The following is a 27,529-nucleotide window of genomic DNA, read 5'->3' on the forward strand; positions in this document are numbered from 1 at the left end:
ACGCAAACCGTAGAAACCGTCGATGGATCAGAGAGATAGGGATATGAAGGTACGCCTCCGTGAGGTCGATAGACGTCAGGAGGTCCCCTTTTCTGACGCTTCCCAAGATGGAACGGAGCGTTTGCATCTTGAATTTGTGGTAAGCTATATGAAAATTCAAGTCCTTTAGATCTAGAATAGCCCTCCATCCCCCTGACGCCTTTGGTACCACAAAGAGGATGGAGTAGAATCCTTGACCTCTCTGATCCAGCGGTACGGGTTCTATGGCCCTGATGTGAAGCAGATGATGGATAGCTTCGTTCATCAGCCTTAGTTTTGTGCGGTTTCTGGGATATGGACAGGAGAGGAACCGATTTGGGGGGTAAGATATAAATTCCAAATTTAGACTGTGTCGGATCGTGTTGATGACCCACGTATCCGTGGTGGTAGTCTCCCAACGGTGGGCGAACAGAGAGAGTCTGCCCCCTATGGGAGGTGCCGTTGAAGAGTCACCTGGAACGGCGGAAAGGTCTATTGTTCCCCCGAAAGGGCCGTTTCCCCTGGGCTTGTTGTCTGGGACCGGGATTCTGTCTGTCAGGCTGCCTATCTTGCCTGTCCTGCCTTGGCGGGAAGGCACGAAAAGGCTGGGAATAGGAGTACCTTGGACCCCCCCGAAAGGACTGCTTGCATTGAAAATAACCAGTCCTCTTGTTTGGACGTTTGAGTAGGTCTTTAAGGACCTTACGTTTGTCCTTGTTCTCTGTTAAGTAGGGATTCAGCGAATCCCCAAATAGCTTAGAACCCTGGTAGGGAGCCGCTGCCAATTTCCACTTGGATTTGGCATCTGCTTGCCAATTTTTTAACCAGAGCATACGTCTTCCAGTGACGTTGGACGCCATAGCCCTGGAAGAAAACCTAGCGGCCTGTAAGGATGCGTCCGACACATATTCCGTGGCTGCCACCATTTTGCTAAGATCCAAGTGCGTGCGGACATCCTCCGCAGGAACTCGGGCTTGGAGCTCCCGAAGCCAGGTGAGGGCGGCCCTGGTGAAGAAAGAGGCCGAAGTTGCGGTCCTGATCGCCCAGACAGCCGCCTGGTGCGTTCTCTTGTAGGTGGACTCGCACTTGCGATCCTCGGCCTTAAGGGCCTCTGAAAACTCACCGGATATGGCCGTGGCCGATACCAGGGGCCCTAAGGGTTCGTCCACCTCCAGAATTTCTAATGCTTTCTCCAGCTCCTTGGCAACATTATACAGTTTTTTATCTGTGTTACCTGGTAAGGGAAGTGATGCCGGAGAGGACCACTGCTTCTTGATTGGGGTCAGAAACAGGGAAGGACAGGGAATACGGTGTTGTATTGCAACAGGTTCAACGTAAACTGGAGCCGCCACCGGATCTGGAAGAGCGGGAGCCTCCGTTGACGAGGATCCCTGTCCTAGATGAGCCATAGACGTGGCCTTACGCAGGATGGTGACAAAAAAGGCAGGGTTAAATAAGCCCGTAAATGCAGGAGCCTCTGGAGGAACGTCCTCCTCCTCTGACATTAGAATTTCCTGGCCAGGGGGAGGTTGGTTGAGGTAGGAGTCCTCAGAAACAACAGACCCAGAAGGAGAAGATGGAACATAATGAGCCTCCACCTCAGGTTGGGAAAGAGGGGTTGGAAGGGAAGAGATTGACCTAGCCGCCCTGGCCCTAGTGTCAAGGGCATGGTCGACTGCTTGTTTAATCAATAGCGCCAGACGCTCTTCTGAAAGGAAGGGGATCGGTTCTGCTGGGCGGAGCCCCGCCGCAGTAGGTGTAAAAGTGGCCTCAGGACCCCCCTGCGCTGCCCTGGACGTGGAGGGTTGTGGAGCTGGGGGAACCTGTTCCATTCCGCCTTGTGCGGGGGAAGGGAAGCAATCCCCACTCGACCAAACACCCCTGGGAGAAGTTGAAACCCCTAGGGGTAATTCTAAGTTTAACCCCGCAGACCCATGCGTCTCCAGCCTGGCTCTCTTCTGTGCTTTGGAGAACTCCTTTTCCAAGGCTTGGTGCCTCCTGGTAGCTTGTTTATCAGTCTGTTTAGACGTTTTGGTGGTAGAACGGCCCTTATGGGTCGCTTTACCAGTGCCTTCCGGACCAGGAGTACCTGATGAGGAAGGCGGGGCACTCATTGAGGAAAGAGAAGTTTCCTCCATTTTCCGATAACACTGAAACACAATAGGGGGCTTCTGTTATCAGGAAAATGTCAAACACTGGGTAAGGACAGACGGACTGTAGGGACGCCTGGAACCCAGGTATAATCCCGGTTGGATAAGGACAGGTACACTGCTGGGGCACCTGGAATCCAAGGGAGATCTAGCGTACGAATAAGGACAGACACTCTATAAGGGGAGCCTGGAATTCGTACTTAAACACTGTGGATAAGGACAGACATGCTATAGGGGGTGTCTGGAATCCCAGTATTGTGCCAATTTGTCAAAACCAAATCAGAAAAAAAACCAGGAGACACCAAATCTGAAATAATAATTAAATCATAGCTTAAAGAATCTTGGAATAAGAATAATGGAAGGTTCCTAACTCTATATTGTAGAAATCAAGAACACAAAATGGCGACCGGGCCAAAATGGCGGCCTATCTTGCTACAGATAGTTTGTTAACCCAGTATTGCCACAATTGAGAGAAAGGGAAACTGTCTGATAATGAGTATGTTTGATATCAGCCCTGATCAGGTTAATTCGTTTCACCAACTAATTAAATCAATTGCATTTGAGCAAACTGCGGTTTCAAAATGGCCGCCGCGGTCGAGCTAAAGACCACGAGGCTCAAGATGGCGGTTCCCTGATACAGGCAGGGCTGTGGAAATTATTTTCCCCCCCCGCACTCTCTGGAGCCTCCGCGCACGAGCGATCGATAAAAACGAGGAACGGAGCAAATAACTGTTTTCCAAACCTCCGATTAGCTGGCCTCACCGATTGTAGCGGAGGCTGAACGCGCGCGCGCACCTCCGATTTCTCAATCGAACGAGGACGAGAAGGCCAAGAACAATCGGGCCACGAGGGCTGCAGCCGCAGCTCCGCGAAGGAAAACGGTGTTAAAAGTAATCCAGGGGCTTCTTCCCCCCTCTCCCCGAATTTAGATTCACGCCCGAGTCTACGGAGCCGCAGCCGCAAGCTCCGTGAGGCCTGTATCTGGAGACCAACGGCCGTTGGCCTCCGATCGGGCTAAAACAGACTGAGCCGAGCAAGGGAAAGAAACCTTCCCCCCCCCGAGGCCTTTCTCCGCTCGTTTAATCAGCCTATGGAGCCGCAGCCGCAAGCTCCGTTAGGCTTGTGGTATTTGGAGACCAACAGCCGTTGGCCTCCTGTCGGGAGAATAAAAAACCCCGTGTGAGTCACTGCCAGGCCCAATCCTAAAACCAAATAAGCAGAGATGAGACTAACAGCCGTTAGTCTCTGTTAGAAATACCTACAGGGAAATTTTTGAGGGGAAGTTCCAAATTGGGTGCAAGCACTGATTAAATTTTGAAAACTGGGAATGGAAATCCACCAATGACTGTACCTGCCTAGAGCCAAACTTGCAACGTCTGTCCTGGGCAAGATCAAGTCAAAGACTGGAGATCAACGGTCCAGGATGTGCGTGGCAACTTTGGCTGACTTGATCTGATTGGGCAGGAATACAGTCTACTACCCAATGGTGGAGTCTCCATCTCAGTGCTGGAGAATAAGCCATTCTCAAACAAACACTTAAACCTAACTAGGTTGTAGCTGTTGCTTGGATCATCTCCATTGAATTGGAAGTCATATGAAAATGATACCACTCTCCACCCACAGTGGGAGAAATCAAATCCATAGAGTACTCTCAGGGTTTTACAGGGGCTTCACACAATCCTCCTGTGTGGATGGCAATGAGGTGAGAGTCTTATCAATTGAAAAGGGCTTCTTGGATGGAGGGAAGCAGGGAGGAGAGTGAATATTCTGTTTTCTCTGCCTGTCAAGAGATTTCCTTACATCAGGGGTCTTCAAACTTGGCCCTTTTATGACTTGTGGACGTCAACTCCCAGAATTCCTCAGCCAGCATGCCTGGCTGAGGATTTCTGGGAGTTGAAGTCCACAAGTCATAAAAAGGCCAAATTTGAAGACCCCTGCCTTACATTAAAAAAGCTATAGAGGCATACTGCAGAGGAAGGGTGGGCAAAAGGTAGACTGGGACATGATCCAAAACACATATTACTACTACTGGAATCAAAATAGCTTGGGTTAGAAATTGACTTAGGGCTCAGTTTACACCTTGCAATATGCCAGTTTGCTTCAAACAATTTGATGAACAAGCCAGACTGCCCAGGGTCACATTTAACATCATGCCAAGCCAAAACTAAACACAGATTAAAAGAATATGTGAACGGTTGTGTTGAAGTTTCCATACTTAAAGACAAATTAAGACATCTCAAAGTTCTTTTTTAGTTAAAAAAAACCCACCTATTTTTCACTAGGTTATGGTTCTGGAACATGTAACTCTAGTCAGACACAGTATAGATCTTGCACAGCAAGGGTGCTTACAAAAAGGTTGGCTGGGGATAATGGGAGTTGTTATCCAAAAGAAGAGGGGGCCACCAGGTGGAGAAGGCTGTTCTTCAGGACAAAGGTGGTTGGAAATTGATGGGGCACTCTACTGTCAGGAATGAAGGAGCACATTCTCCTGGCTTTGCTTAGGAACAATAGGCCACCTCTCTGGAGGCTCCCCCACCATGTTTGAATGTCTCACTGAGGACTTCTGTTGAATCTCTGAGCGCATTTAACGAAAGCCACTCTCTCAAAGCCTTATGCAATTGTCAAATGCCAAACTGCCTCCTTAGAGCCTTTAGAAAAATCAACATCCTTACTGTCTGCTCTTTAACAGAAGGAAGAGCCGTTTCCTCACTGAAGTGGCACCTAAACATAGCAAAACAACGCTGCAACCCAAATACCTACCTTACCAGAGGATTGCCATTATATAGAATGTAAATGCCAGCCTCCTTATTTCCATAGATTTGATTGCTACGGATGACGCCTTTTCCGTTGCCAAGGGCAACGATGCCAGAGCGAAGGCCACTGTGGATTCTATTACACTGCCACATTATTTTATGCATGGTGGGGAGGAAAAAAAAAGAATAAAAAGAGAAGAGTGAATGAGGCCCATCACACTAAATCAAGAACTTCAACATGCTTTCAGACCAAGACACCCAGATCCTTAAATGCTAGAAGCTATTCATTTCAGAAAAATATATGTCCACTTTTGGATCCTACTGAAGGAGGCCTGGTGTTTCAGTTATCATCAAACTACTTAAGAGCAACTGAATGAAAAAAAAAATGAATATCCTGGTCAACATGTATCAGTACTCTCAGCTATTACCCCTAATTAGAACATATGCCTTACCCATCATTTGTCATTCTCTGCCTTCACCTCTCAGCTATTACTCTGCTCACAGATCATACAGTTCGGCAATTTCAAGGACTCTCACGATGGAGAGAAGCTGCTGCATCAACAAGCTCTTCACTGCTTCTCAGTTTCTCCACTGTGTCTTTAACCATAGCTTCACAGCAGTTATTAGTAAATAATCATATTTTATCTTAATTAGTGAAAAGTGTGTTTCCTGCTTATTTTTGCAGGCACATGAGGAAGCCCAAGCAAATGTTAGTTCCTGATCGGTTGGCAATCAACCTGGTGAGGAGAATCTACATTTACAAGGGAGAAAATCAGATAACTACCTCAAAAGGTTTAAGAATACATGGCATTGGAGGCTAAAACTGTAAGTGTAAGCAGAGGTATATTAAAAAGCTTGGGGCCTGCTACATTAAGAAGAATCAGAGGGATGAGTAGTCAGGCATTAAATCATAATTTCTTGCACATGCTCCAGACATAAAAGCATATGTCCAATCAAGTCATTAACAATTGTATGCAAACTATTTGTTTCAAGTTTCGAAGGCTCTGTCCTGGGTTCAAAACAGCCAATCCCACTATTCTGTTTTAAGCTTCAACTGGTTTGGATTCAAGCTCTAAAGAATCTGTTTCAACCTCAAAAACAATTTTATCAACCTTGAAAAAGAGTTATTATATAGAATGTATAGTACGTATATGTTGTATATAGTATGTTTAGGTGTGTGTCATGTATGTGTTCACTTTGAGAGTGGGCAACTAAATTTCATTTTTTGATGTGTGTCGTTGTACCCACAGTAAAAAATAACAATAAAGGTTATCTTTATCTTTATCTCATCTCATCTTATCATCTTATCTTATCTTATCTTATTCTAACCACCAAATATTGTCAGGATGTTCAGGACAATGTTGGAATATTTCGCTAAAAAAATCTGATTAGTTGGAATTTGGAATATTTTACATCCCTCTGGTCCTTAAATATCAGATTCGTTGTATCTGAATCCCATTATCTCATGCTGCTTTTAAATTGAGTACATCCTGAACTGTTGATTCAGGGCAGTGCTTCTCAATCTTTGTTCACCCATGGCCCACCTTCTGACCTTGGTTTTCTCTTGTAGTCCCTCTAGGACCAGGTTCCACTACTCAAAATGGACTTGGGACAATAACTGGTGCGTCTTGTGGCATTAACAAAACTGGATTTACAGTATAGTATTTTTTTCTTTTCTGTGGCTCCCTCAGCATGTGCCATGGCCCCACTACATGTTTTTCACCTGTGGCCCCCAAATATACTAGGACCTCCAGGAGGTCGTATGGCCCCTGGCAGAGCTGATCTAGCAGACAGTTCAGCTTACGAGCATCACTTGGAGATGCATCAAATTCTAACCAAGATTTATAACACTCTTATAAATGTATCCTCCCTAAAACAAGGCTGACTTCCAGAAATACAACAAGGTCTATCTGTTTGCCTTGATCTACAATCCATGATTCAGCTATGCACAGTACAGGAGAAAGCTCCTCACTGTTGAACACATGGATTAGATTAGATTAGATTAGATTAGATTAGATTAGATGCCTCCTTGACATCTATTCATCATAATATCCACTTATAGTCAGCTCAGTAGTATATTTTACACTAGGAATATTTTAATATGCTGGACTATCTATAAGCTTAGCATTTTAGCACCACAAGGCCCAAATGCAATGCTGAATGAATCATTTTCAGATGCGAAAAAGCTGTCAACCATAAACCGTCACCTATGCTGCAGTCACAGAATGCATGAAAAAAGTGAAAAGTTGGAGAATGTGAACCGTCAGTTTCCTTTGCCTCTTCATTCCTCCTCACACAGGCCTGTTTTTTTTTTTTAACAGAGATCCCAAGCAGAGAATTATCAGAGCAGGGGATCTATGGCAGGAGATTTACCTGCTTCTTCTTTTCTATAAATATCCAGTGCCCAGTCAAATGAAAAAAACCCCATCAATACCAGGATTAAAGGGTTGGCTCCTTTCCGAATATCCACCCCTGCTTCACAATTGGAATGGATGTTATTGTCTGCAATCAAGCCACCTGCACCAAGGCGCAGAAATATCCCTGAGGTCTTGCAGTGGTGAATGTCATTCTTGAGCATGATGATCTGAAAGGAGGAAGATAGAATGAGTTAGATTTATTCACTGAAAAGATAACTAAGTAAGAGTTGGAAGGGACCTTGGAGATCTTCTAGTCCAACCCCCTGCTCGAGACCCTGGACCATTTCAGACAAGTGGCTGTCCAGTCTGTTCTTAAAAGCCTCCAGTGATGGAACATCCAGGCAGGCCAAACAAACAGTGCAGGAATGACCTTGGGAGTTATACAGATCAGTATCAAAATATGGCCACCTCTGCAGTAACTCTGATATTTTCCACTAAGTGCCCTTAAGGCAGTCAATGTTATCGATATAATACAGGATTTCCCAGCCTTGGCAACTTTAAGATGTGTGGGGTTCAACTTCCAGAATTCTCCAGCCAGCTTTCTAAAATCATTTGCTGAGTTCCTGGTGAAAAGCTGCTTGACCTACTTATTTCCTAGCTCACAGGTGCTTCACTTCACTGTCTTTATTTCAAACAAAAGCATTCTTCCTGAATGAGACTGCTCCATTTTGCTCTAGGATTCTATTATTTTGCCAATTCCAGACCTGAGAGGAGATCTTATCAGCAGAATCTTTGTGCTTTTTAAGCACCCAATTTGAGAGCTTGATAACCGGCTTGCATTTATGACTGGTTGCAGCATCTTGCAGTCACGTGATTCTAATTTGCAACCTTTTTTTTTTTTTTTACCAATTTCTGGCAAAAAAAAACACCCATTGGGGAAGCTGGATTTGCTGAACAACAGTGTGATTTGCTTACCAACCATCATAAATATTGTCTTAAAATCTAATTGACTTAAAGCTACATGGAAATTCCAATTCCAATTGTGGTTATAAGTTGAGGACTCTCTGTATTGATGTTATTTTGATATACAGACTTTATATATTTATCATATTTATATGGTCTAAACCAGAGGTCCCCAGCCTTTTGTGCACCAGGGACCGGTTCCGTGGAGAAAAGTTTTTCCACGGACAGGAGAGTGCATGGTTTTGTGTGCTGCCTGCATCCCATGGATGGGGCTTTGCTTGTTTGTGCTGACAGATTGCTGGCATGCCGCAGCCCGGTACCGGTCCACAGACCAGGGGTCAGGGACTCCTGCCCTAAACCTCTGACACTGATATGTTGTACTTGGTTCTGTAATAAAAGATTTTCCCCCCTGAAAAGTAGAGAAAGATACATTTTGCCTTTAGAAAATACTTAAAAAAACACAAATTGCTGTTTATGTAACACCCAGGAAAATGTGATGGTCTCTTTCAAAATCATATTTACGTTCCATAATTGCTAAGCTAAGTTTTGCTAAAACAGAAACACATTAAGAAGAGGTTCTGAAACTTTTCAAGGCTGCAATTCACTAAAATGAATCCGTGTAATTGCCACGGAATACAATTAAATAATAAGTACAGGTGATGCCCAACTTACAATAGTTCGCTTAGTGACTGTTAAAGTTACGACACATGAAAAAGTGATTTGTGACTGTTTTTCACACAACCATTGCAACATCCCCATGGTCATGTGATCAAAACTCAGACCCTGGGCAACTGGTTCATATTTATGACGGTTGCAGTGTCCCAGGGTCATGCAATCACCTTTTGCGACCTTCTGACAAACAAAGTCAATGGGGAAGCCAGATTCACTTAACAACTGTGTGACTAACTTAACAACTGCAGTAATTTGCTTAACAGCTGTCCCATGAAAGGTCATAAAATGGGGCAAAATGCACTTAAACGACTCACTTAGCAAAAAAATTCGGGGGGGCTCAATTGTGGTCATAAATCGAGGGCTACCTGTAATAAAATGTCTGGGATTGGTGAATAGTTTTGACAGACAATTAGAACCGTGGGATAGTCATCTTTCAAAACCTGCACCAAATTTTGCTCCAGGCTTCACTCTTGTCTAGTTAAAACAAAAGTGAGATTTCAGAGCATTCCTGCTTCGCCTTCGGCTTTTAAAATCTTCAACTTCCCTCAGTTGCTTATAATGCACCAGGGGGAGTGATTCCCTTCCCCCCCCCCCCAAGTTTGAGAGCCTCTGCATTATGAGATGTTTTTGCATTTAGAGCAATAGCTTCCAATATGACACATGGTATTTGGCCTCAATTCTGACAAATGAGGGCATCAGGAGTCATTAAAATGAACCAAGGACAAAATGTTTACCTGCAGAATGTCACCTAGAAGGCTGAGTGGAAGGCAGTACAGTCACACGTGCAGAAAAATGTTAGGAATCCTCGCTTGGTAGTGGACACTTAATAATTTATTTGCTGGGACTATTTTATCTGAAAAAGAGCTTATGATTTAGAGCTAACTGGCTTACAAAACAAGAGGATGCTGAAAGCAAATACATATCGCCCTGAGATTTAATTTACACAGCTGAAAGAAAAAAAATTAAATCCGGGCATTGGTTTATTTGAGCAAATAAGTGGTTTAAATACGCATGCATGTAATTCTTTTCCAGTCCAATAAACCTTTAAACTCTCGCCTGACAAGCGTAAAGAAACAAATCTACAAATTGCAATATTCTTGCCTTACTGAGCAGCGCATATCAAAGCTGATAATGAAATTACAAACTCCTTTATTTGCTCATTTTAAAAGATGGCTTGCCTCCCCTTCCAATCGGTTAATTAAAATGCAGGAAGAAAAGAGAAGCCGCTCTGCTCCTCTCCCTATTAGTCACTCACTGCTAACCTGGCATAGAGGTCAAGCCCTGATTAGAATATTAAGCTGGCAATCCAGCATATTAACAGAAAATACTGCCGTATCCTAACACAGTTAATAGACTGACAGGTGTTTACAGCTATCTTAACTTTGATTTTGATGGATCAGCTTCGGCAGCTTACGGAGGCTGGCTTCTCAACTCACTCAATTGGACCTCACAGTCGCTGGCCTGGGAATATGGGCATTCAGCCAGTTGACTCCTAATGCCTTCCTTTTACACGTACTGGGCAGGAATTCCCATTGTTTTTTATCTAGCAAACCCAGTAGTTATGGATGGTTGGCCTAGATTGTCTACCGGTTACTGATTTACAGACGTGGACAATCACAACTTCATCCTGGCAGGCAGTCAATAAGAACACTAAGAAATCTTGAAAACTCTTTTGCTCTATCCATGATCAGATATGAAAATGGAGAAAAATCTCCATGTTCAGAGACAATGTATCCGAGATAAAACGAGGGAAATAATCCTGTTACCCTGATTCCCTGAGACTTGTTCTTCCAAATATGATCTTAGGACATAGAAGTACCCATCCCAAATTTGAGTCAAAGCAAAATTTTACTCTAAACCATCCACGGCTTCAATTGTTTCCAGGGTCCAGTCCAACCCTCTTCCAAGATGGAATCCCTGTCTGACCAGGAGCCATCTGGTTGGATTATAGCCCCTTCGTTGACTCTCAACAGGCAAAATTTGGAGCTTCTCCAAGACTCATGGCTTCTGCATGACAGCAGGTAGAGACTGTGGTTGAGAGAAAAAATTTACAGCTTTACCTAAGGTGCCAACTTTTGCCTTTTGTGGGAAAGAGACACTCTTGACTCGGGCCCGCATTAATTTAAGACTGGATTACTGCAACATGTTCTACCTGGGGCTGACTTTGAAGACTATTCACAAACTGCAACAAGTACAGAGTACAGCAGCCCACATGCTGGTGGGCGGAGGTCATATCAGCAGCATTACACTGATGTTGCATTGGTTGCCAATATGTTTCCAACTACAATTCAAAGTGATGGCTTGATCCACCCAGCCTACTTTCATGTAACCCTGTGGGACCATTATCTCCAAAGAGAATCTGCTCATCCTAGCAACTGGCCTGGGAAGTGATAATTTGGGGTAACCTCTCCTTGGGAGTTGAAGGGACAGAGGCTTAGAAGAAAGCCCTGTCATTGTCTATGACACAGGTGTCAAACTCAATGCTTCATATGACGTGTCGCGATGTATCGCACCTTTTTTTGCATTGCCGGAGCTGGGGCGGCCTCCGCATGATGCAACTGGCCCACAGGCCGGCAGTTTGACACCCCTGGTCTACGAGGACTTGAAACCCTACAAGTTTAGACAAGGGAAGGCCAATGGAGGCTTTCAGGGCTTGAGGTTGTGCTGCTGTTATGTGCTGTTGTTTTAAAAATAGGTGTTGTTTCAAATTGTCCCAAAGATGCTTTTTCAAAGGACTTTCTTTGTTTTTGCTTGAAAATGTGTCGCTTCTCATCTAAGAAGCTTCTTCAGTTTTGGCAGTCAGAACTGAAGGAGCTTGTTCAATGAGAAGTGAAACTTCTTTAAGCAAAAGCAAAGGAGGTCTAGTTGCCTTTGGAAAAAGCACTTTTGAGATAACCATGACCCGGATGACTGAGCATCTCCATAGATGTTTCAATTTGTTGTTTTAATATTCTTAGGGGGATCTTTTAAAAAAAAAAAATGGGAGCAGCCCTGAGTCTCTTGACTGGGGCAGGATATAAATTTTATATGAGTAAAATAAATAAGTAAACTCAACTGTGCAAATAAATTCCCACCATTTTTTCTAATCACACCACACCAATACCCGGGTTTACAAATCTGGCATGCTGTTAGTGGCAAGCCACAATAATGGAAAGCAGCATGACTGGCTACTGCCATCTCCTATTCTAAGTGTCTACTGCACAGGATTGTTATGATGCCAAAAAGAAGGGAAATAGGAACAAAGGCGGGAAAAATGAAATGAATAGAACAAAAACAATGAATAGAACTTCACACATCCTTTACCCAAACTTCATTATCGTAATACATAAAAATAAAATAACAAAACAATACAAAATAAAATAGACCTTTTGGAAGTCCAAGTAACTGTTAAATTCAATCAATCAAATACAATCAACTCAGCACCTTCAAAAGTCTGTTGATGGAGGAGAAGGAGTGGCAGAATCTGGGGGCGGAGTTAAAAGAGGGATCAGCCTGGAATCCCTATGTAGCCATGAGCGGAATAAATCCAATCCCACTTGAATTCTGTTGATTCTTATCTAACTTCAAGCAGGTGCTAACTGGTAGTTGAGAAAATGACTGTACACAGGCTATGTAGCAATAAATCAATTTAATTGGACCTTCACATGTAGACCTGATTTTTCGGGCCTGGCAGTTAAATCACCTGACTGAAAACCTCTTATGCTGAAGTTAGGAAAAAGTGAACTAGTGATTTATAGGGTTCCTGTTAAAAAAGATTTGATTATGAGAACAATGATGCAATTTTAATGAGGGAGGAGAGAAAATAACAATTTGTAACCATAATAAAGATCAAGAAGTCTCTTCTTTATATCTTTTCCGCTTTTTTCTTTTTTTTTTCACTCTTTTCTTACTTTTTCACTTCACGTTACTCTTCTTTCTTTTCTCTAATCTTATATTATTTTACGTTTAGCTGTGCATTTTTAAATAATTTCTTTTCAAGTTTTACTACTTTAAAATGACAGAGAGAGAGAGAGAGAGAGAGACTATTAAATCACTAAATAAGGTAAAACAAATTCACCTCCTGTCACCAAGAAGTAAATCTGAACATGATGAGCATAGGCATGGAGCATCGTCAAACCAGCCCTTTTCTGAGACTGCCCAAGCAAAGCAAAAAAGAAAGTTTCCACTTTGCTGTATTTTAAACGAAATGGAAGCAAGTGGCTAGTGGGATGAAAAGCCCAGGGTTATGCACCCGAGGCGCAGAACTGTTTTGCCTATCATGCATGGCTACTTCTCCTTCAAGCCTTTTTGCTCCTTAGCGATTCTGCGATGCCTGACTTATAGCAGAAGACACGAAATTCATCCTTGCATCAAATGGGCAGGTATTTTAAAAAATGTAAATGGCCCCTGCTGGGACACTCTGATAATGGCACCAGCGGGGAGGTTTTCTTTCAATGCAAATATCGGGTTTGAAGGAGGAGTTTCTCTCCAGATTGCAGAAGGAAGCTTAAATTAGCTCAGATCTTCTTTACTGTCAGCCTCCTCCCCATGATGCAATCTGCATTTGGGAAAAAAAACCCAAAAACCCAGCAAGCTAACTGTGAAGACACATTTGCCTTCATGCTCAGTTTAGCTTTTGCCAATATATCATAAGGATTCGGACTCAGATGCAATTCAAAGGACATTGCGTATTCTCTCATTTCAGGTTCCCACTTTCATCAGCTTGGAACACTGAACCTTCTCATTGTTTGCCATTTCAAGAGACAAGGCTCAGATGTTAAACGAGGGTGGGGGAAATGCACTGGATGAGAAGACGCCTAACCTTTTAAAGCAATGCCAAGGCAAAAAAAAAAATATTTCAGCAGATGGAATTTTTTTTTCAGATGGTGGCCTGAAAAATGGAATATTTTGTTTCATGATTCAGCCACTATACTCTGATGACTCCAAATTTAAATTCTGATTCAGCTAAATGATACCTTTAAGGCACTGGACCAAGAGCAGAAGGACTGTGAGTTCTAGTCCTATCTTACGCATGGAAGCCAACTCAGTGACTTTGGGCCAGTCACTCTCAGTCCTAAGAAGAAGAAGGCAAGGGCAAACCACGGCTAAAAACTTTGTCCAAATATATGGTATGAATGGGTCCATGTAGTCACCTGGAATCAAGACAGGCTCAAAAGAAACAGCAAAAAAAAGGTCACCTTAAGGCTGAATTCTTGCATTGCACTAAGCCAGGAGTAGGCAATCTTGGCTCTTTTATGATTCGTGGACTTCAGCTCCCAGAATTCCTGAGCCAGCATGGCTGGCTCAGGAATTCTGGAAGTTGAAGTCCACAAGTCATAAAAGAGCCAAGGTAGCCTACCCCTGCACTAAGCCAATGGTTTACCTAATCTTGGTCAATGACAACTGGAAAACGTGCACATTAAACCAGAAATTCTGAATTACAAACCTCAGTATTGGGTTTGTAGAACATGCCACCCAACCCAAACAAATCACATTATGGTTTAACACATGTGGGACTGCTGTATCTTAGTACACAGGATCAGCCCCGCTTCTATCAGTAAAGGCATTTCTCTGGGCTTGCTAATTCCAATAATATTTTTGGTGTATCAAACATATGGAAAAATACATCACTATCACTCCTCGCGCTGTTCAGAGCAGCTTCAGAGCAAGCTCATAGTTCATTTTCATAATATATCTAAGAATCCAAGGTGATGCCAATCATCCCTGAATTCCTTCCTTCCTTCCTTCCTTCCTTCCTTCCTTCCTTCCTTCCTTCCTTCCTTCCTTTCCTCCCTCCCTGATATAAACGAAGCCTAAATCAAAGCATATCATTAAAGCCTTTCCTTCTCCTTATTCTTTGAAGTAAATTATTGCCTTGAAACACAGGAACAGAAAATGCCAGCCTAACCAGAAGACATTTTCACCTGAGAACAATAGAGTCATCCGGAATGGCACACGAACCCCATATTAATGGTTCGCTCCAAAGCCACGCCAACTCCAAACATCTCTGCCACCTCACCCCAAAGAATGCTGTCACACCATGTTATCCCTCTGCTTTTTCCTGCATAAGAAGCCTGGCCCTCAGTCTTTACCCTGCTTGCCTGCAGCAAGGCATTATTAGATTGCAATTGTCCTGGAGGATTAGCGACAGCAATTCCTGTGATTCAGCTTTTATTTCCATCTATTTCCTTTCCACCTATCCGACTGACTACAAACGTACAATAGGTTTTCAATGAATAGGACCGTGAGCCTCTATCCCAGTCTTTCTCAACCTTGACAATTTTAAGGCATGTGGACTTCAACTCCCAGAATTCCACAGCCAGCAATGCTGGCTGTGGAATTCTGGGAATTGAAGTCCACATGCCTTAAAATTGTCAAGGTTGAGAAACACTGCGTTCTATCCAATCCTTAGGCAAACAGTCCAAAGCAAAAGGCTAGTTCTAAACGCTCAAGTCTTGCTAAACAGAGGGCAATAATGTGGTTGCCAGATGGCTGAAAAGACGGCAAACAGGCTTTAAGACATAAGTCATAAATCTTGTGCAGTTACTCCTTTCCCTTCCGCAGCCTCTACCCAAATTCTCTTGCCGGATGCCTCAAATTTTTCTCAGTAGGAGCAACAACTCAGGAGGGCTGTCAGGAACCCGGCCTTTGTTTCCAACTTCTGCCTGTCAGGAATGATTCACACATAGCCTCCTGCGCTAAATAAGGCACTCGTCGGTATGGTGAAGTGGGATTTGCAAAAGAGGAATCATGTGATCAAGTTCACTTCACCAAGCTCAGGGCAGAATTATAAAATCCCCCTGTTTAAAGTGTGTGTGTGTGTGTGTGTCTGTGCGTGCACATTAGGTGGGATGATGATGAAGGAACAGGCTGGATTCCCAGATCAATTACATTATTTAACAAAAGCGAAGAAATGCTCTGCGGACTGATATTCTGCAGCAAAAGTTGAAATGCTTTTTAACCAGGTCTTCATAATATCTGACCCACCAAACTAAGTGCAGTCCAACAAGATACCAAGGATCTTTTTTTTTTCCTATTTACAAACCTGCAGGGCAAACTGAGTTCTGCAATTTCATTAATAGGGATGAGGGAAAAGTCATAGAATCCTACTGTCTATGAATCTCTTCTTACCACTTTTATTGGATTGGTTTTTTTTAAATAATTGTTTCTACTCTTCTATTTATTCAATTTATTGAGGAAGTTATGTTAAAAAATGTATATGTAAGGTTTGGGGATACTATGAAGCCAGCAGAGCTATTGGAGAAGATTTAAAATAGGAAAAGGGTGAAGCTCCACAGTTCTTCATGCATCTTGGCCTCTCCTATATATGACACCACTGTGCACAACATAAGGCAACTTATTAATAAATTTAAGTTATTCTGCATACTGTAGATAAAAATCTAACTTTAAAAAAAAGATTAAACCAAAATTGTGCCCTTTGAATTATTTATCATTTTGTTTTGAATTTAGCTTTCTCCTATATTTATTTGAACTTTGTCTTTATAATTTGGGGACTTGTTTTAATCCGAAAACTGAACTGTATGTGGCACAAAAAAAGGGGGGGAAACTGCCTCGGTAATAATACTACTACTAATAAAAGTAATTAAAAGAAAAAAGAAAAATATTACCAGGCTGACATACACATTCACAAATATTTGTAGGTACAATTTCAAGGCTGATCATGTTGGCCTTAAAAAAAAAAAAGGCTAAACATTACTTTAGGTTTAACTATAGCATGCAAGATCTGCTCCTGCCTTTTACAGCACCTTACTGTTTTGTATGCATCGCACAGCATAGGTCAAGTCCCTGAAGATGCTCCCTTCCACTGTGGCTTGTCCCTGGGAACACAGAAAGATGCCACCTTTTCCGTCCCTGAAAAGACATTTTCTCACAAGGCATCCTTGCATGGTGTTGGCGAGACACTGAGCCTCCTTATCTTGCTGCAGCTCCTGAGCCAAAGATTTTAGCTCGTAGTCACTTTGAAGGGCTGGTAATCCATCGGTTGATGGCCTACCATGGACAATCTTGGCCAGCATGTGGCTTAAGCTATGAGCCTGGTAAGGCAGTTTGTATAGCGACTCATCCTCGTCCTCGTTCTCAGTGCTCAGGCTTAGCTCACTGTCACTAGAATCTGTGTCTATAGTCATGGCCTCTTCTTTGTGTGCTGTGTTAAGGTTCCCAGATAGCTCCCTTTCCTTCTCAAAGCCTCTCCTTGGCCCCACTTGAGTCTGTGAAACAGGGAATATATGACTTGGGTTTTCAGCTACCACAATGTCGCAGGTCCTCATATCTGTCATTGGAAGAGTTCCCTGGCTCTCAAACTTCGATATATTGCAATGTGAGGACTCAGATGTCTGCAGCAAGACAGAGCGAGATTTTGCCAACATGGTCAAGTGCTTGCAGGCCCAGTTCCTGTCCAAAGATGGACTTCCTTCCACTGTCACCGAAGCATTTTCACTGCCAACAAATTCACAGTTTTCCAGGAGACAGATAGCCACGCTATGGAAATGGATGCTGGATTGATTGAAAGTGCAGAATTTAACCTGACAAGTCCCAGGAGCATGAATCTGCAGCTGGCTGTTTTCAAAATTGCAGTTGTCAAACTGGACATGGCCTGAGGTTGTCTAAGAAAAGAGAATGAAACCAGATCAGCCTATTTTTAAAAAAGCAGTTCCAAGAGGAAATTCATTTTCTAGAGAAATATTGCCCGCAAACTGATACGGAACCTCCTAGTCTACTATCTTCTAATTGCGCTGATGGGAATGAAACAGAGAGACCAGGACATCATGATAGCTCCTAACCCAACATGGAGATGAAACAAGTATTGGTTCTTCCCCTGACTAACTCATGATGCATTCATAGCAATAGCACTTAGACCAGGAGTCCCCAACCTTGGCAACTTTAAGACTTGTGGACTTCAACTCCCAGAATTCCCCAGCCAGCCATGCTCGCTGGGGAATTCTGGGTGTTGAAGTCGAGATCTTAAAGTTGCCAAGGTTGGGGATCCCTGACTTAGACTTATATACTGCCCCATAGTGCTTTACAGCACTCTCTGGGTGGTTTACAAATGTCAGCACATTGCCCCCAACAATCTGGGTCCTCATTTTACCGACCTTGGAAGGATGGAAGGCTGAGTCAACCCTGAGCCTGTCAGAATCAAACTCCAGACTGTGGGCAGAGTTAGCCTACAATACTGCATTCCAACCACTGGGTCACCAGGGGTCCTTTCATGCTTGAAAAAGAAATACCTTGTCTACTGTTGATCTAACTTGGCAGGGTACCTTTCTTATCATGGTGCCATCCAGATGTCTTGATTAAATTCCCACCAACTATACCAACTATAAGTTGAGTTAGCCAGAAATTCCAGATGATGTAGCTCCCCATGTCAAATCAGGCTCCCTTGAACCATTCCCCAATCTGGTGGCAACCAGGAAACAATAGCCACATTGGCAGGGAACACTGGGGCGTGCATTTAAAAGGCACCAAGTTGGGAAAACCTTAGTGTTGATTCTGCCACATTGCCCAGATCTCCCCAATTCTCACGTTATTGTTCTTCAGGGAATCCCAAAACCCGAATGCTTCTTTGGCTCCTTCCTTCATACTCACCTTATATATTACTGGTGTGAACCAGGCTGGCATAAAGACCAAATTGCATAACCTCATTGTTGGACAGTGCTGGTCAAAGCTCACTAGAAGGGCCACGTCACCAAGCTTGCCTTTTCCCATGATTTCCACAGGAGCCTTGAGAAAGATTTCACTCTGTTCCTCATACATTCCTGGCAGCAGGACAATCCGGTCATACATGCTGGCTGAAAGCAAGGCACTCCTTAGATTGTCAAATTCGCAGCCAGGACCAACGCAAAGAACCCGCCTGTCCTTTTTCCTTCTGAATAAGTAGAAGCAGTTGGAGGACTCCAGATCGTGGCTGTTTTTGGTCCAGGTTTTAGAAGAGAGATAATGCTGCTTCAAAGCTTCTCTCCATGACCAAGGCTCCACACCAGGCTGGTTGGGCCAGTTTGGATGCCGGCATTCAATGCAGCCAAGGCACAGCTGTCTCCACCGAGTATTGTCCAGGCTGAGGATGAGCTCATACCATGCTCTGCACACCAAGCTGCAGCGGCCAAGGTCAGGAAGACGCAAGTAGGACAGTATTAAGCGCCACAGTTCTAGTGGGAGCCCACTGATCTCCATAATCACCTAGGAATAGTCGGGGGCACAAAAACAAAGATTTAAAAGATCATCATCAGCCTTCTGTGCATCATTGTTTGGATTTAACTGAACATGGAGGGAGTTGAGATATACTCATCAAACCAATGCTTCCCTTTTCCTCTTTTCTCTACTTATTTGACTCAACAGCAGGTTGTACTAGAGGACTAGATGAAGGAACAAACCAGAAGGTCAATTCATAGCTCACAAGAGAAGGAGGCAGAAAATTATAATAGTAATTGACTTTCCAATCACAGTTAGAAGGGGAGCGGAAAGCTCACCAGATAATTTAATTTAGATTAGCAAAGATTTCTGACCCTTTATAGCTTGGCTGAGTAAAATCAAAAGCTTAAAAAAAACCTCAGGCATGCACCATTTTGGGTTAATCACTTAACTTCTGTGTTCCTTGCCTATGTTAATATAAGTATTAAACAGTTGTCTTCAACTAGGTCTTTGTAGTCTTGATGAGCATTTCCTGATCTAAAGTAATTCAGTTCTTGATTTCTATTTGCATATATTTTGGGGTATACCTCCAGTGGCTGTCTGACTCCAACTTTATTCTCACAGAGCCAACGGATGGAAGCTTTACAGAGGGAGACATAAACATGAAATAAGAGATTTCCCGACTATGAGAACTGGTAAGCAATGGAACAACCTCTCTCCAGAAACTAAGGATGTGTCATCACTGAAAGTTTTCATGAAAAGATTCAATGACCATTTTTCCAGCATGGTGTGAGGATTATAGGTATTATAATTCTGAACAGAAGACAAGGGGAGATATTAAATACCTAGGAAAGAATTAACTCATCTCCATTTAATCACATTTAAGTCCCAGTTCAATTCATTTTTTAGTTTCCCTTTGCTTAAAAAAGACTGTGTTCTCCTATCACATTGGCTTACAACTGGGGAAAGCTTTTGAAATAGTCATGTGCCTCTGGGGAACATGGCTGCTTTTAACTATTTATGAAGCAGCGGTGCTTCACATGCACCAAGTTATGTAAAACAGGGGTCTCCAACCCCCAGTCCATGGACCAGTACTGGGCCGTGGCATGCCAGCAACTGGGCCGCACAAACCAGCAAAGCCCATCCACAAGATGCAGGCAGCACACAAAACCATGCACCCTTCGGTCTGCGTTAAAAACTTCTCTCCACGGAACCGGTCCCTGGTGCCCAAAAGGATGGGGACCTCTGATGTAAAACATCAGTTTTGAACGTTTTGTACAATCCTAGTATAAATATGGAGGATATCCATCTTTTGGACTGGCTCCAAATGGTTAAACTGAAGAAACTCTCCAGGACAGTTTATAATTAAACTAGTTAGCAAGATATTTAGATGTTTGTTTGATCAAATACAAATTCTACAACAGAGGCAAAAATTAAATTTGAAAGGTTCCCCCCCCCCCTTAGGTCCCATCTGTACAACCTATAAATGCTCTTTAAAACACTATGGACATAAAATGGGAGATATGAAGGTCACACAGATTGATCATACATATAACCCCCTTGAATTATGCAGGTAGTGTAATTGCTGCTGGCAGAAGTATATGCATTATATTAAATATGTTTGATTTTGCACGGAATGAAATACATTTGAATTGACATTTGTTTTTTAATCTCTGCTGAAAATTTAAAGAGCTAATCTGTACTGGTGTAAGGAGGTAGACCTTGTGGAATAAATATACCTTCAAAGACAATTTGTGATCTTGCACATTATAAATAGTAACAGCAAACCATTATGCAAAGAATATGCTGTTAAAACTGTTTATGACTCAGCCACATGGAGATAAATGGGGCTGAATAAATAGAAGAATATATATAATGCAAGCTCAACTGTGGAGAAAATCCCTACCTGATCAGATTCTGATTTAATTTAAAAAATAGTACAGTAGTACAAATGTGTCAACTTTGTATATTTGCCTTTAGGCAAACTTGTCATTGCAACTGTATTGTATACACAGACACACACACACACACACGCACACAGAACAGCTTTTATATGACTCAGAATTCTCTATGGCTCCCTGATATGTAATTTCATAACTAAAATATGCTTTAGAGCAGGGGTAGTCAACCTTGGCTCTTTTATGACTCGTGGACTTCAACTCCCAGAATTCCTAAGCCAGCTAAGCTGGCTCAGGAATTCTGGGAATTGAAGCCCACGAGTCATAAAAGAGCCAAGGTTGACTACCCCTGCTTTAGAGCATGGTTATCCAACCTTTTGGCTTGCCTGAGCTACACTGAGAGAAGAGGAATGGTCTTGGGTTGCATATAAATATATAATATATATAGTTAATATATACATCAGTTAACATATATAAATAATATTTTTTTATTTCTTTTTATCTTGTGGGGCCGCCTTACTAGCTATACAGGGCCACATGTGGCCCAAGCTGGAATACATCTGCTTAAGAGAGAAATTAACTTTTTTAGTTATCTTCCAGAAAAAAAACCACAGAATGTTACACACACTTATACACCATGCTTTTTAATTGCTGTCCTGGCCATATGGAACATGCTTCCTCCCCACCCAACATCCTCAGCTCTAATCATCTTCCAAAAAGCTGTTAAAACGTGGCTCTTTTGAAGATAAAAATGCTTTGCCTCCATCTGTTTGGCAGTATGCTATTTTAATTCTGTACTGTTTTTCATGAGAGCTATAATGGGTTACTGAGAATGTGCTATTGTAGCAGTGCCTACAATAATAATTATAACAGAAAGAATAAGTTAATAAATAAAATGCACATTCAGTTCAAAATAAGCTTTCTCTTGCATTCCGTTTTCTAACAATCCCAAGTCCCAGATACACGCAGTCCTCTACTTACAACCACAAGTGATCTCAAAATTTCTGTTGCTAATGAAGACAATTATTAAGTTGTCAAGTTAGTAACACGGTTGTTAAGTGAATCTGGCTTCCCCATTGACTTTGCCTGTCAGAATGATCGCATGACCCAGGACACTGCAACTGTCATAAATATGAACCAGTTGCCAAGTATCTGAATTTTGATCAGATGAACATGGGGATGCTGCAATGGTCGTGTGAAAAGAGGTCATAAGTCACTTTTTTTCAGTGCCACTGTAACTTTGAACAGTCACTAAATGAATGGTTGTAAATCGAAGACTACCTGTAATTGTTTATCTAAGTAATTTTCTTCAGCTACACATCTGAGTACTTTTCTTCTGCAAAAGTGCTCTTAGGGCAGAATTCATTTTAACCAGCAGATGTTTCAGACTACAATTCCCATTAGGCTTGCTTGGATTCAGGGGAATTACCATCTAACCCAACTGGAGAATATTGAGTTGCTTTTCAAGAGCATACAAACACACACAGAGGTGTTAGAATTGCTGCTTTGCATTTTTAAGCTTTGGATTCAGTTTTGTATTACAGCGTTGCTCTGCAACCAATGGTTTTTGTATTTGAGGTTTCTGGTAAACTTGACACTTGGCTGTTTAAAAGTACAGATGGAAAGAAGCAGCTCTGCTACAGATGAGGCAGTAATAATGTTGGATGGACACTAACCAGGATTTTTTGGCCAGATTGCCCTGTACATGAGAGAACTCAGAACTCTTTTTGACATACAGTGTGCCTTCTCTTCCAAGGAGTTTTGTGCAGAAGAAACATGGTAAAGATCTGAGTCATGCAGAGTTAAACAACACCTCACCCTTTCACAGAACAGAAGAGAGACAAACACTTTTTTGACATACAGATGAGACTTGAAGGAGAGAGAGGATACAAGTTGACTAAAATAATGGCTTTCAGTATAATTAGACCATATATTAAACAACTGGCTTCTAACAGTTATCAGGTTCCAACCTGCTGCTGCAGTGTTTCTCAACCTTGACAATTTTAAGGCATGTGGACTTCAACTCCCAGAATTCCACAGCCAGCAATGCTGGCTGTGGAATTCTGGAAGTCCACATGCCTTAAAATTGTCAAGGTTGAGAAACACTGTGCTAGAGAATTTGCTTAGACGTCATGACCAAGAAATTAATCTCAAAAGAGCAGAGGAAATCAGATATTGCACAGTTCACTGTTCTGGATTTACTTTCTTCCCAGAGAGATTCAAATGGACCAGATGAGATTGGATCATTCAATTTACTCATGATGAAAAAAAGGGAGCAGAATTATCTGTCTTCAGGGGTCCTGGCATAACCATTTTGGATTCCACTCTTTTAAACCTGAAGATATATCTGGAACAGTAGTTCACACAGAACAGTGTTGTCTACTTTCTCAAGATTTGTCGTTTTGTTCATGGTTTTCCACAGTAAATAATTTCCATATTTTTATTTATTGTCCAAAGTCCATAAAATTGCCCAGTAATACAGGAATTTAATTAGCCCTACTATTTATGTTGCTTTACTGTATTTTGCTTGCAAGCTGACTTTTATTAGGTAGTTGTATGAATTATGTTTATGTGTGAACTTAAACTTTTGAAACACCATTTCAGAATAGAAATTGAAAAGCAATTAATACTATCTGCATATAAAGTGTTTCTTCAAAAGTAATTCAGAAGCATTAGAGAAGGGAGCAAAAGTGAGAGTTCAGCTCACTAGCCCATACTGGGAATAAGCTCCACTGAACACAGTAACAAACAGTGGACTAAATTCAACTTCACATGAAAAAACAGCCATGAATTCAACAGGATTCCCCATCCAAACATCACCCATATCTGCAGATTTGGATGGTACACAGAAAGAGGTAAATTCATTCCACCAACAACTTCTATTCCACTGATGGAAGTTAACATATAAGAGTCATTAACTTCTATTTTATCACACAAACTACTTATTATAAAATGCTGAGAGTATCACTTCATTGTTATGATCAACGGGGTTTTTAAACCAATCCAAGAAAACTACACACTCTTGCAGTCTTCAGATCTACTCAAGGGCATCTTAACTTTAAACAGATTGACAGCACACAAACACTTTTAAAATGAAGTCAACCCCTGCATGCTTAGACCCTGAGATCAAGATCTGCTTGAGCAAGAGACCACCGGAGTAGTGGAAATGGGGCAGGCAAAAAGTCCTACAAGAAGCTATTCTGCATTGCCAATTCTTTTTTTCTGCCGTTCAGGAGTAGGTAAAAGCCAGCCTCCCAAAGTTTTGTGGCACGATTATAATGGAATAAATAAGGTGCTTTTTGATCTCAGTCTGTCTCCTGCACCCATCCCAACCACAACAGCAAGAAAGCTTTTAACCCGGCATTAATCCAAAATAATTAACACACCAGGATATCAACAGTAGGAACCTCTTAAGTAAAGTACAGTATATACTCTGCAAGCCTATCCTTAGGCAAGTTTAATCAAAGTCTCACTCTATGCCAGGGGACTTACAGATGAGCGAGCATAGCCACAAACGGATCCCCGATCACAAGTCTGCGAACCCGCCTTCTTTTATGGATCAGGCGGAATCCTCTGCCTCACCTTCTTACAGCATCCTACCCACTCCGCTCGCGTCCAGAGCGCGAGCTCGAAGGAAAACACCCGGGGACGGGAGCCACTCCCCTTGCTCCAGCGCGCACGGGCGTTCAGATCATAGAGATCTTCCAAGAGAAGGAAGGCGGAGGAAAAAGAGAGATCATCTCCTCAGTAGCTCTAGCATTACGATCACATGATTTCTGGGGTCCCCAGGGGAGGGCGGACGAGTACGGAAATGGGGGAAAGCGCCAGTTTACGGGACGCGCTCGCCATTCAATCCGAATTCATCGCAGTGGTTTTATCTCCAATTTCGCAAGCGAGCATGTAACCCAGCACGGAATTATGTGCAGAATTGATCTGAATGTCTTCCTACCGTGAAGATAGGCATAGTCGCGCTTGGTTGTGTTCCAGGCCAGCACATGCTTTGACTCCTGGCAGTTGCCTGGACTAGTTTGTGCAGTTTTCTTGGCTAAGTTTCAGACGTGGTTTGCCATTGCCTCCTTTCTAGGGCTGGAATTAGTCCAAGTTCACTCAACTGGTTTGTGCCTAGGGCAGGCCTAGAACTCAGGGTCTCCTGATTTCTAGCCTGATGCTTTCACCAGTACATCAAACTGGTGCTCTTACATGATTATTTGGAAGTAAATTCCAGTTACTTCAGTAGGACCTTATTACCAAATAAGTTATACATGGTACTTCTGATCTAGATGTTAGACCCGTGCAATGCTGTAAAGTTCAAGAATGTATGTTTCTTGTAAGTTGCACATCCATCAATAAATATAAATCATGTTATTAGTACATTAGAAATGTACATTTTACCTTCTGTTTTATTTTCTTAACAAAAGATGCAAGGATAGTGAAATAGTGTCCCAAGTGGGACTCAGTCCAAATATTGCTTTTGAGTCACTTTCGACTGCTGAAGACTGCTTGGACATTTTCTTAGATTTTTAGAAACAGTTTGCCCTTGCCTCCTTGCTAAGGCTGAGAGAGAGGAATTGCCTCAAAGTCACCCAGTTGGCTTCATGCCTGAGGCAGGACTAGAACTCACAATCCCCTTTTTTTCTAGCTGGGTACCTTAATTGCTACACCAAAACTGACTCCTGTACTTCTGCTTTCTACTTTTATACTTTCCTATTGTTTGTTCCATTGATATCCTACCATCTGGGATAACACATGTCCAGGGATCTTCTAGAACATTGTTCAACACATGTCAAGAATGCCTGTGCCTCGTGCTTTTGGCGTGCCAAAAATTCAGTTGAGCTGTGTGCCACTTCCTCACTGCTTAATGCTGAAGCCACAGAGAGCAATCCTGATTGTCTTCTTCCATTGATTAGGCACAACCTTTGACAAACTACAAAACTACAAAATGTCTCCCCAAACTATGGGGGTGGATAGCCTGTTTTATGGGGAGAAATACCACTACAAGCATCATACCTGAGGCAAAATGGACCTTCTTGGGTGGCATTTCTTTTTTCTTTTTTTCTTTTTTCTTTTATGGCAGCAGAACTGGTAACGAGCTTTTCTCTCTCATTTTTCTCTCTCCACAGATCTGACTGTGCAAAGGTACGGGCCACTGCAGAAAGAATAAACAGAAGCAGGGGAGAACAGAGCCTCCACTGGCTGTTCTCTGATCTTATGGAATAATTGTTTTGGGGGGTTAGAGACCTGACAAAACAAAAGACACTTTTCCCTTTCCCCACTTTTTTTCTTCTATGGGGTAAAGAAGGTCTTTTACTACAGGAGATTTGGCACACAAAAGTTCTATTTCTTTTCTTTCCCTGCTTCTCCAGCAACCTACAGGTTGGCAAGAGAAGTAGGCCAGATGGTTACTTGGGATAATGGGACAAGCCTGCCTAGAGGTGACTACTGGTATTAGTAAAAATCAGGGACCAGAGCCTTTACCCACTAAATATCTTGTGACAATTTGTAGATGGCTTGTCTCAGTTTGTAGCAGCAGAAATAAAACAACCACCACCTTTTGAAATAGAGCAAGAAAAGCTAGATGGAGGTTGTCTCTATGGTGGACCAGGAGTGAATTGAAAATGACATTGTGCTCAACAAATTGTTAATGGGCCACTCTTGCATTGAGGCAGACAGTTTGTGCAAATGCCACCCCCCTGAAAATTTTATGAGACCACCAGATGGCAGTAAAACCTAGGTTTTTGGGGTTTCAACACAGACTAAAAACTATTGGAAGTCTCCACTTCCAAGTAAACATGCATTGAGATGTGCTGAAAATATTTACAAAGTTGAAAAGCTGCTTTACTGGAACAGTAAAGTTTGCTTCAATATATTCCTAAGACATGCTTTTCTCTATTGTGTTTGATAAACATATGGAGCTCACAGGTATATAGTTTATCCAGAATAAGTATTTTGACAGTGGCCAGATAGGTGCAATAGGTGACATAAAGGACATGGCCTTTTCTATCAATAAATTGACATTTCTTTTTAGGGAAGTCCATCTTTCCTCATATTTTTGTTAGTTTTATACAAGCAGTAATTATAGTTTTATTTCAACATAACTTTGTTTCTTAGTAAAATGTTTTAACTTTAACACTGAAAAATAAAGATTGCTTTACCAATGCATTTGTTGTTTGATCTGATTATATGCCATCAAGTTGGTGTTGATCTTAGTGACCCCTTTTTACATTATACTAATATAATGTATTTTGTATGTATGAGCCTTTTAAGTGTCTAATATCAGCGTGTCTGCAGACAAATACTTCACATGCAAAGCTTCCCTGCACATTAATCTAAACTCTCTTAAATATTTTTAAAGCTTTCTTAAACAAGAAACTGCTATAATATAAACCAACAACATCTAGTCACATCTTTATTTCCAAGACTACTTCAGAGCCTCACTTGAGCCCTGTGGCATTCTTATAAAATAAACATTATAAGTGGCTGGAATGCAGTGCTTTGTTAGAAATGTTCCTGCCCAAAGATAATGGGGGGGAAAATATGGTGAAAATGCAAGCATCAGACTTCAAGCACGGTAACAGATTTTGATTTCCTGA

At 42.2% G+C, this 27,529-nt stretch overlaps 1 protein-coding gene across 1 annotated transcript in view; it reads right to left on the minus strand.

Annotated features, from left to right (window-relative positions):
• The window catches only part of FBXO10 (F-box protein 10), a 38,973-nt gene extending 19,890 nt beyond the window's left edge, over window positions 1-19,083 (minus strand). The window contains exons 1-4 of the mRNA XM_015820238.1: window positions 18,499-19,083; window positions 16,659-17,516; window positions 7,356-7,505; window positions 4,929-5,065 (exon numbers count right to left, since the gene is read on the minus strand). Of these exons, the coding sequence (XP_015675724.1) occupies window positions 4,929-5,065; window positions 7,356-7,505; window positions 16,659-17,516; window positions 18,499-19,083 (1,730 nt within the window). The remainder of the gene's footprint in view (window positions 1-4,928; window positions 5,066-7,355; window positions 7,506-16,658; window positions 17,517-18,498) is intronic.
• Between the last annotated feature and the right edge of the window lie 8,446 nt (window positions 19,084-27,529).

The sequence above is a fragment of the Protobothrops mucrosquamatus genome, unplaced genomic scaffold (genome assembly GCF_001527695.2).
Source record: "Protobothrops mucrosquamatus isolate PMUCROS unplaced genomic scaffold, P.Mucros_1.0 scaffold1096, whole genome shotgun sequence".
Classification (NCBI taxonomy): Eukaryota; Metazoa; Chordata; class Lepidosauria; order Squamata; family Viperidae; genus Protobothrops; species Protobothrops mucrosquamatus.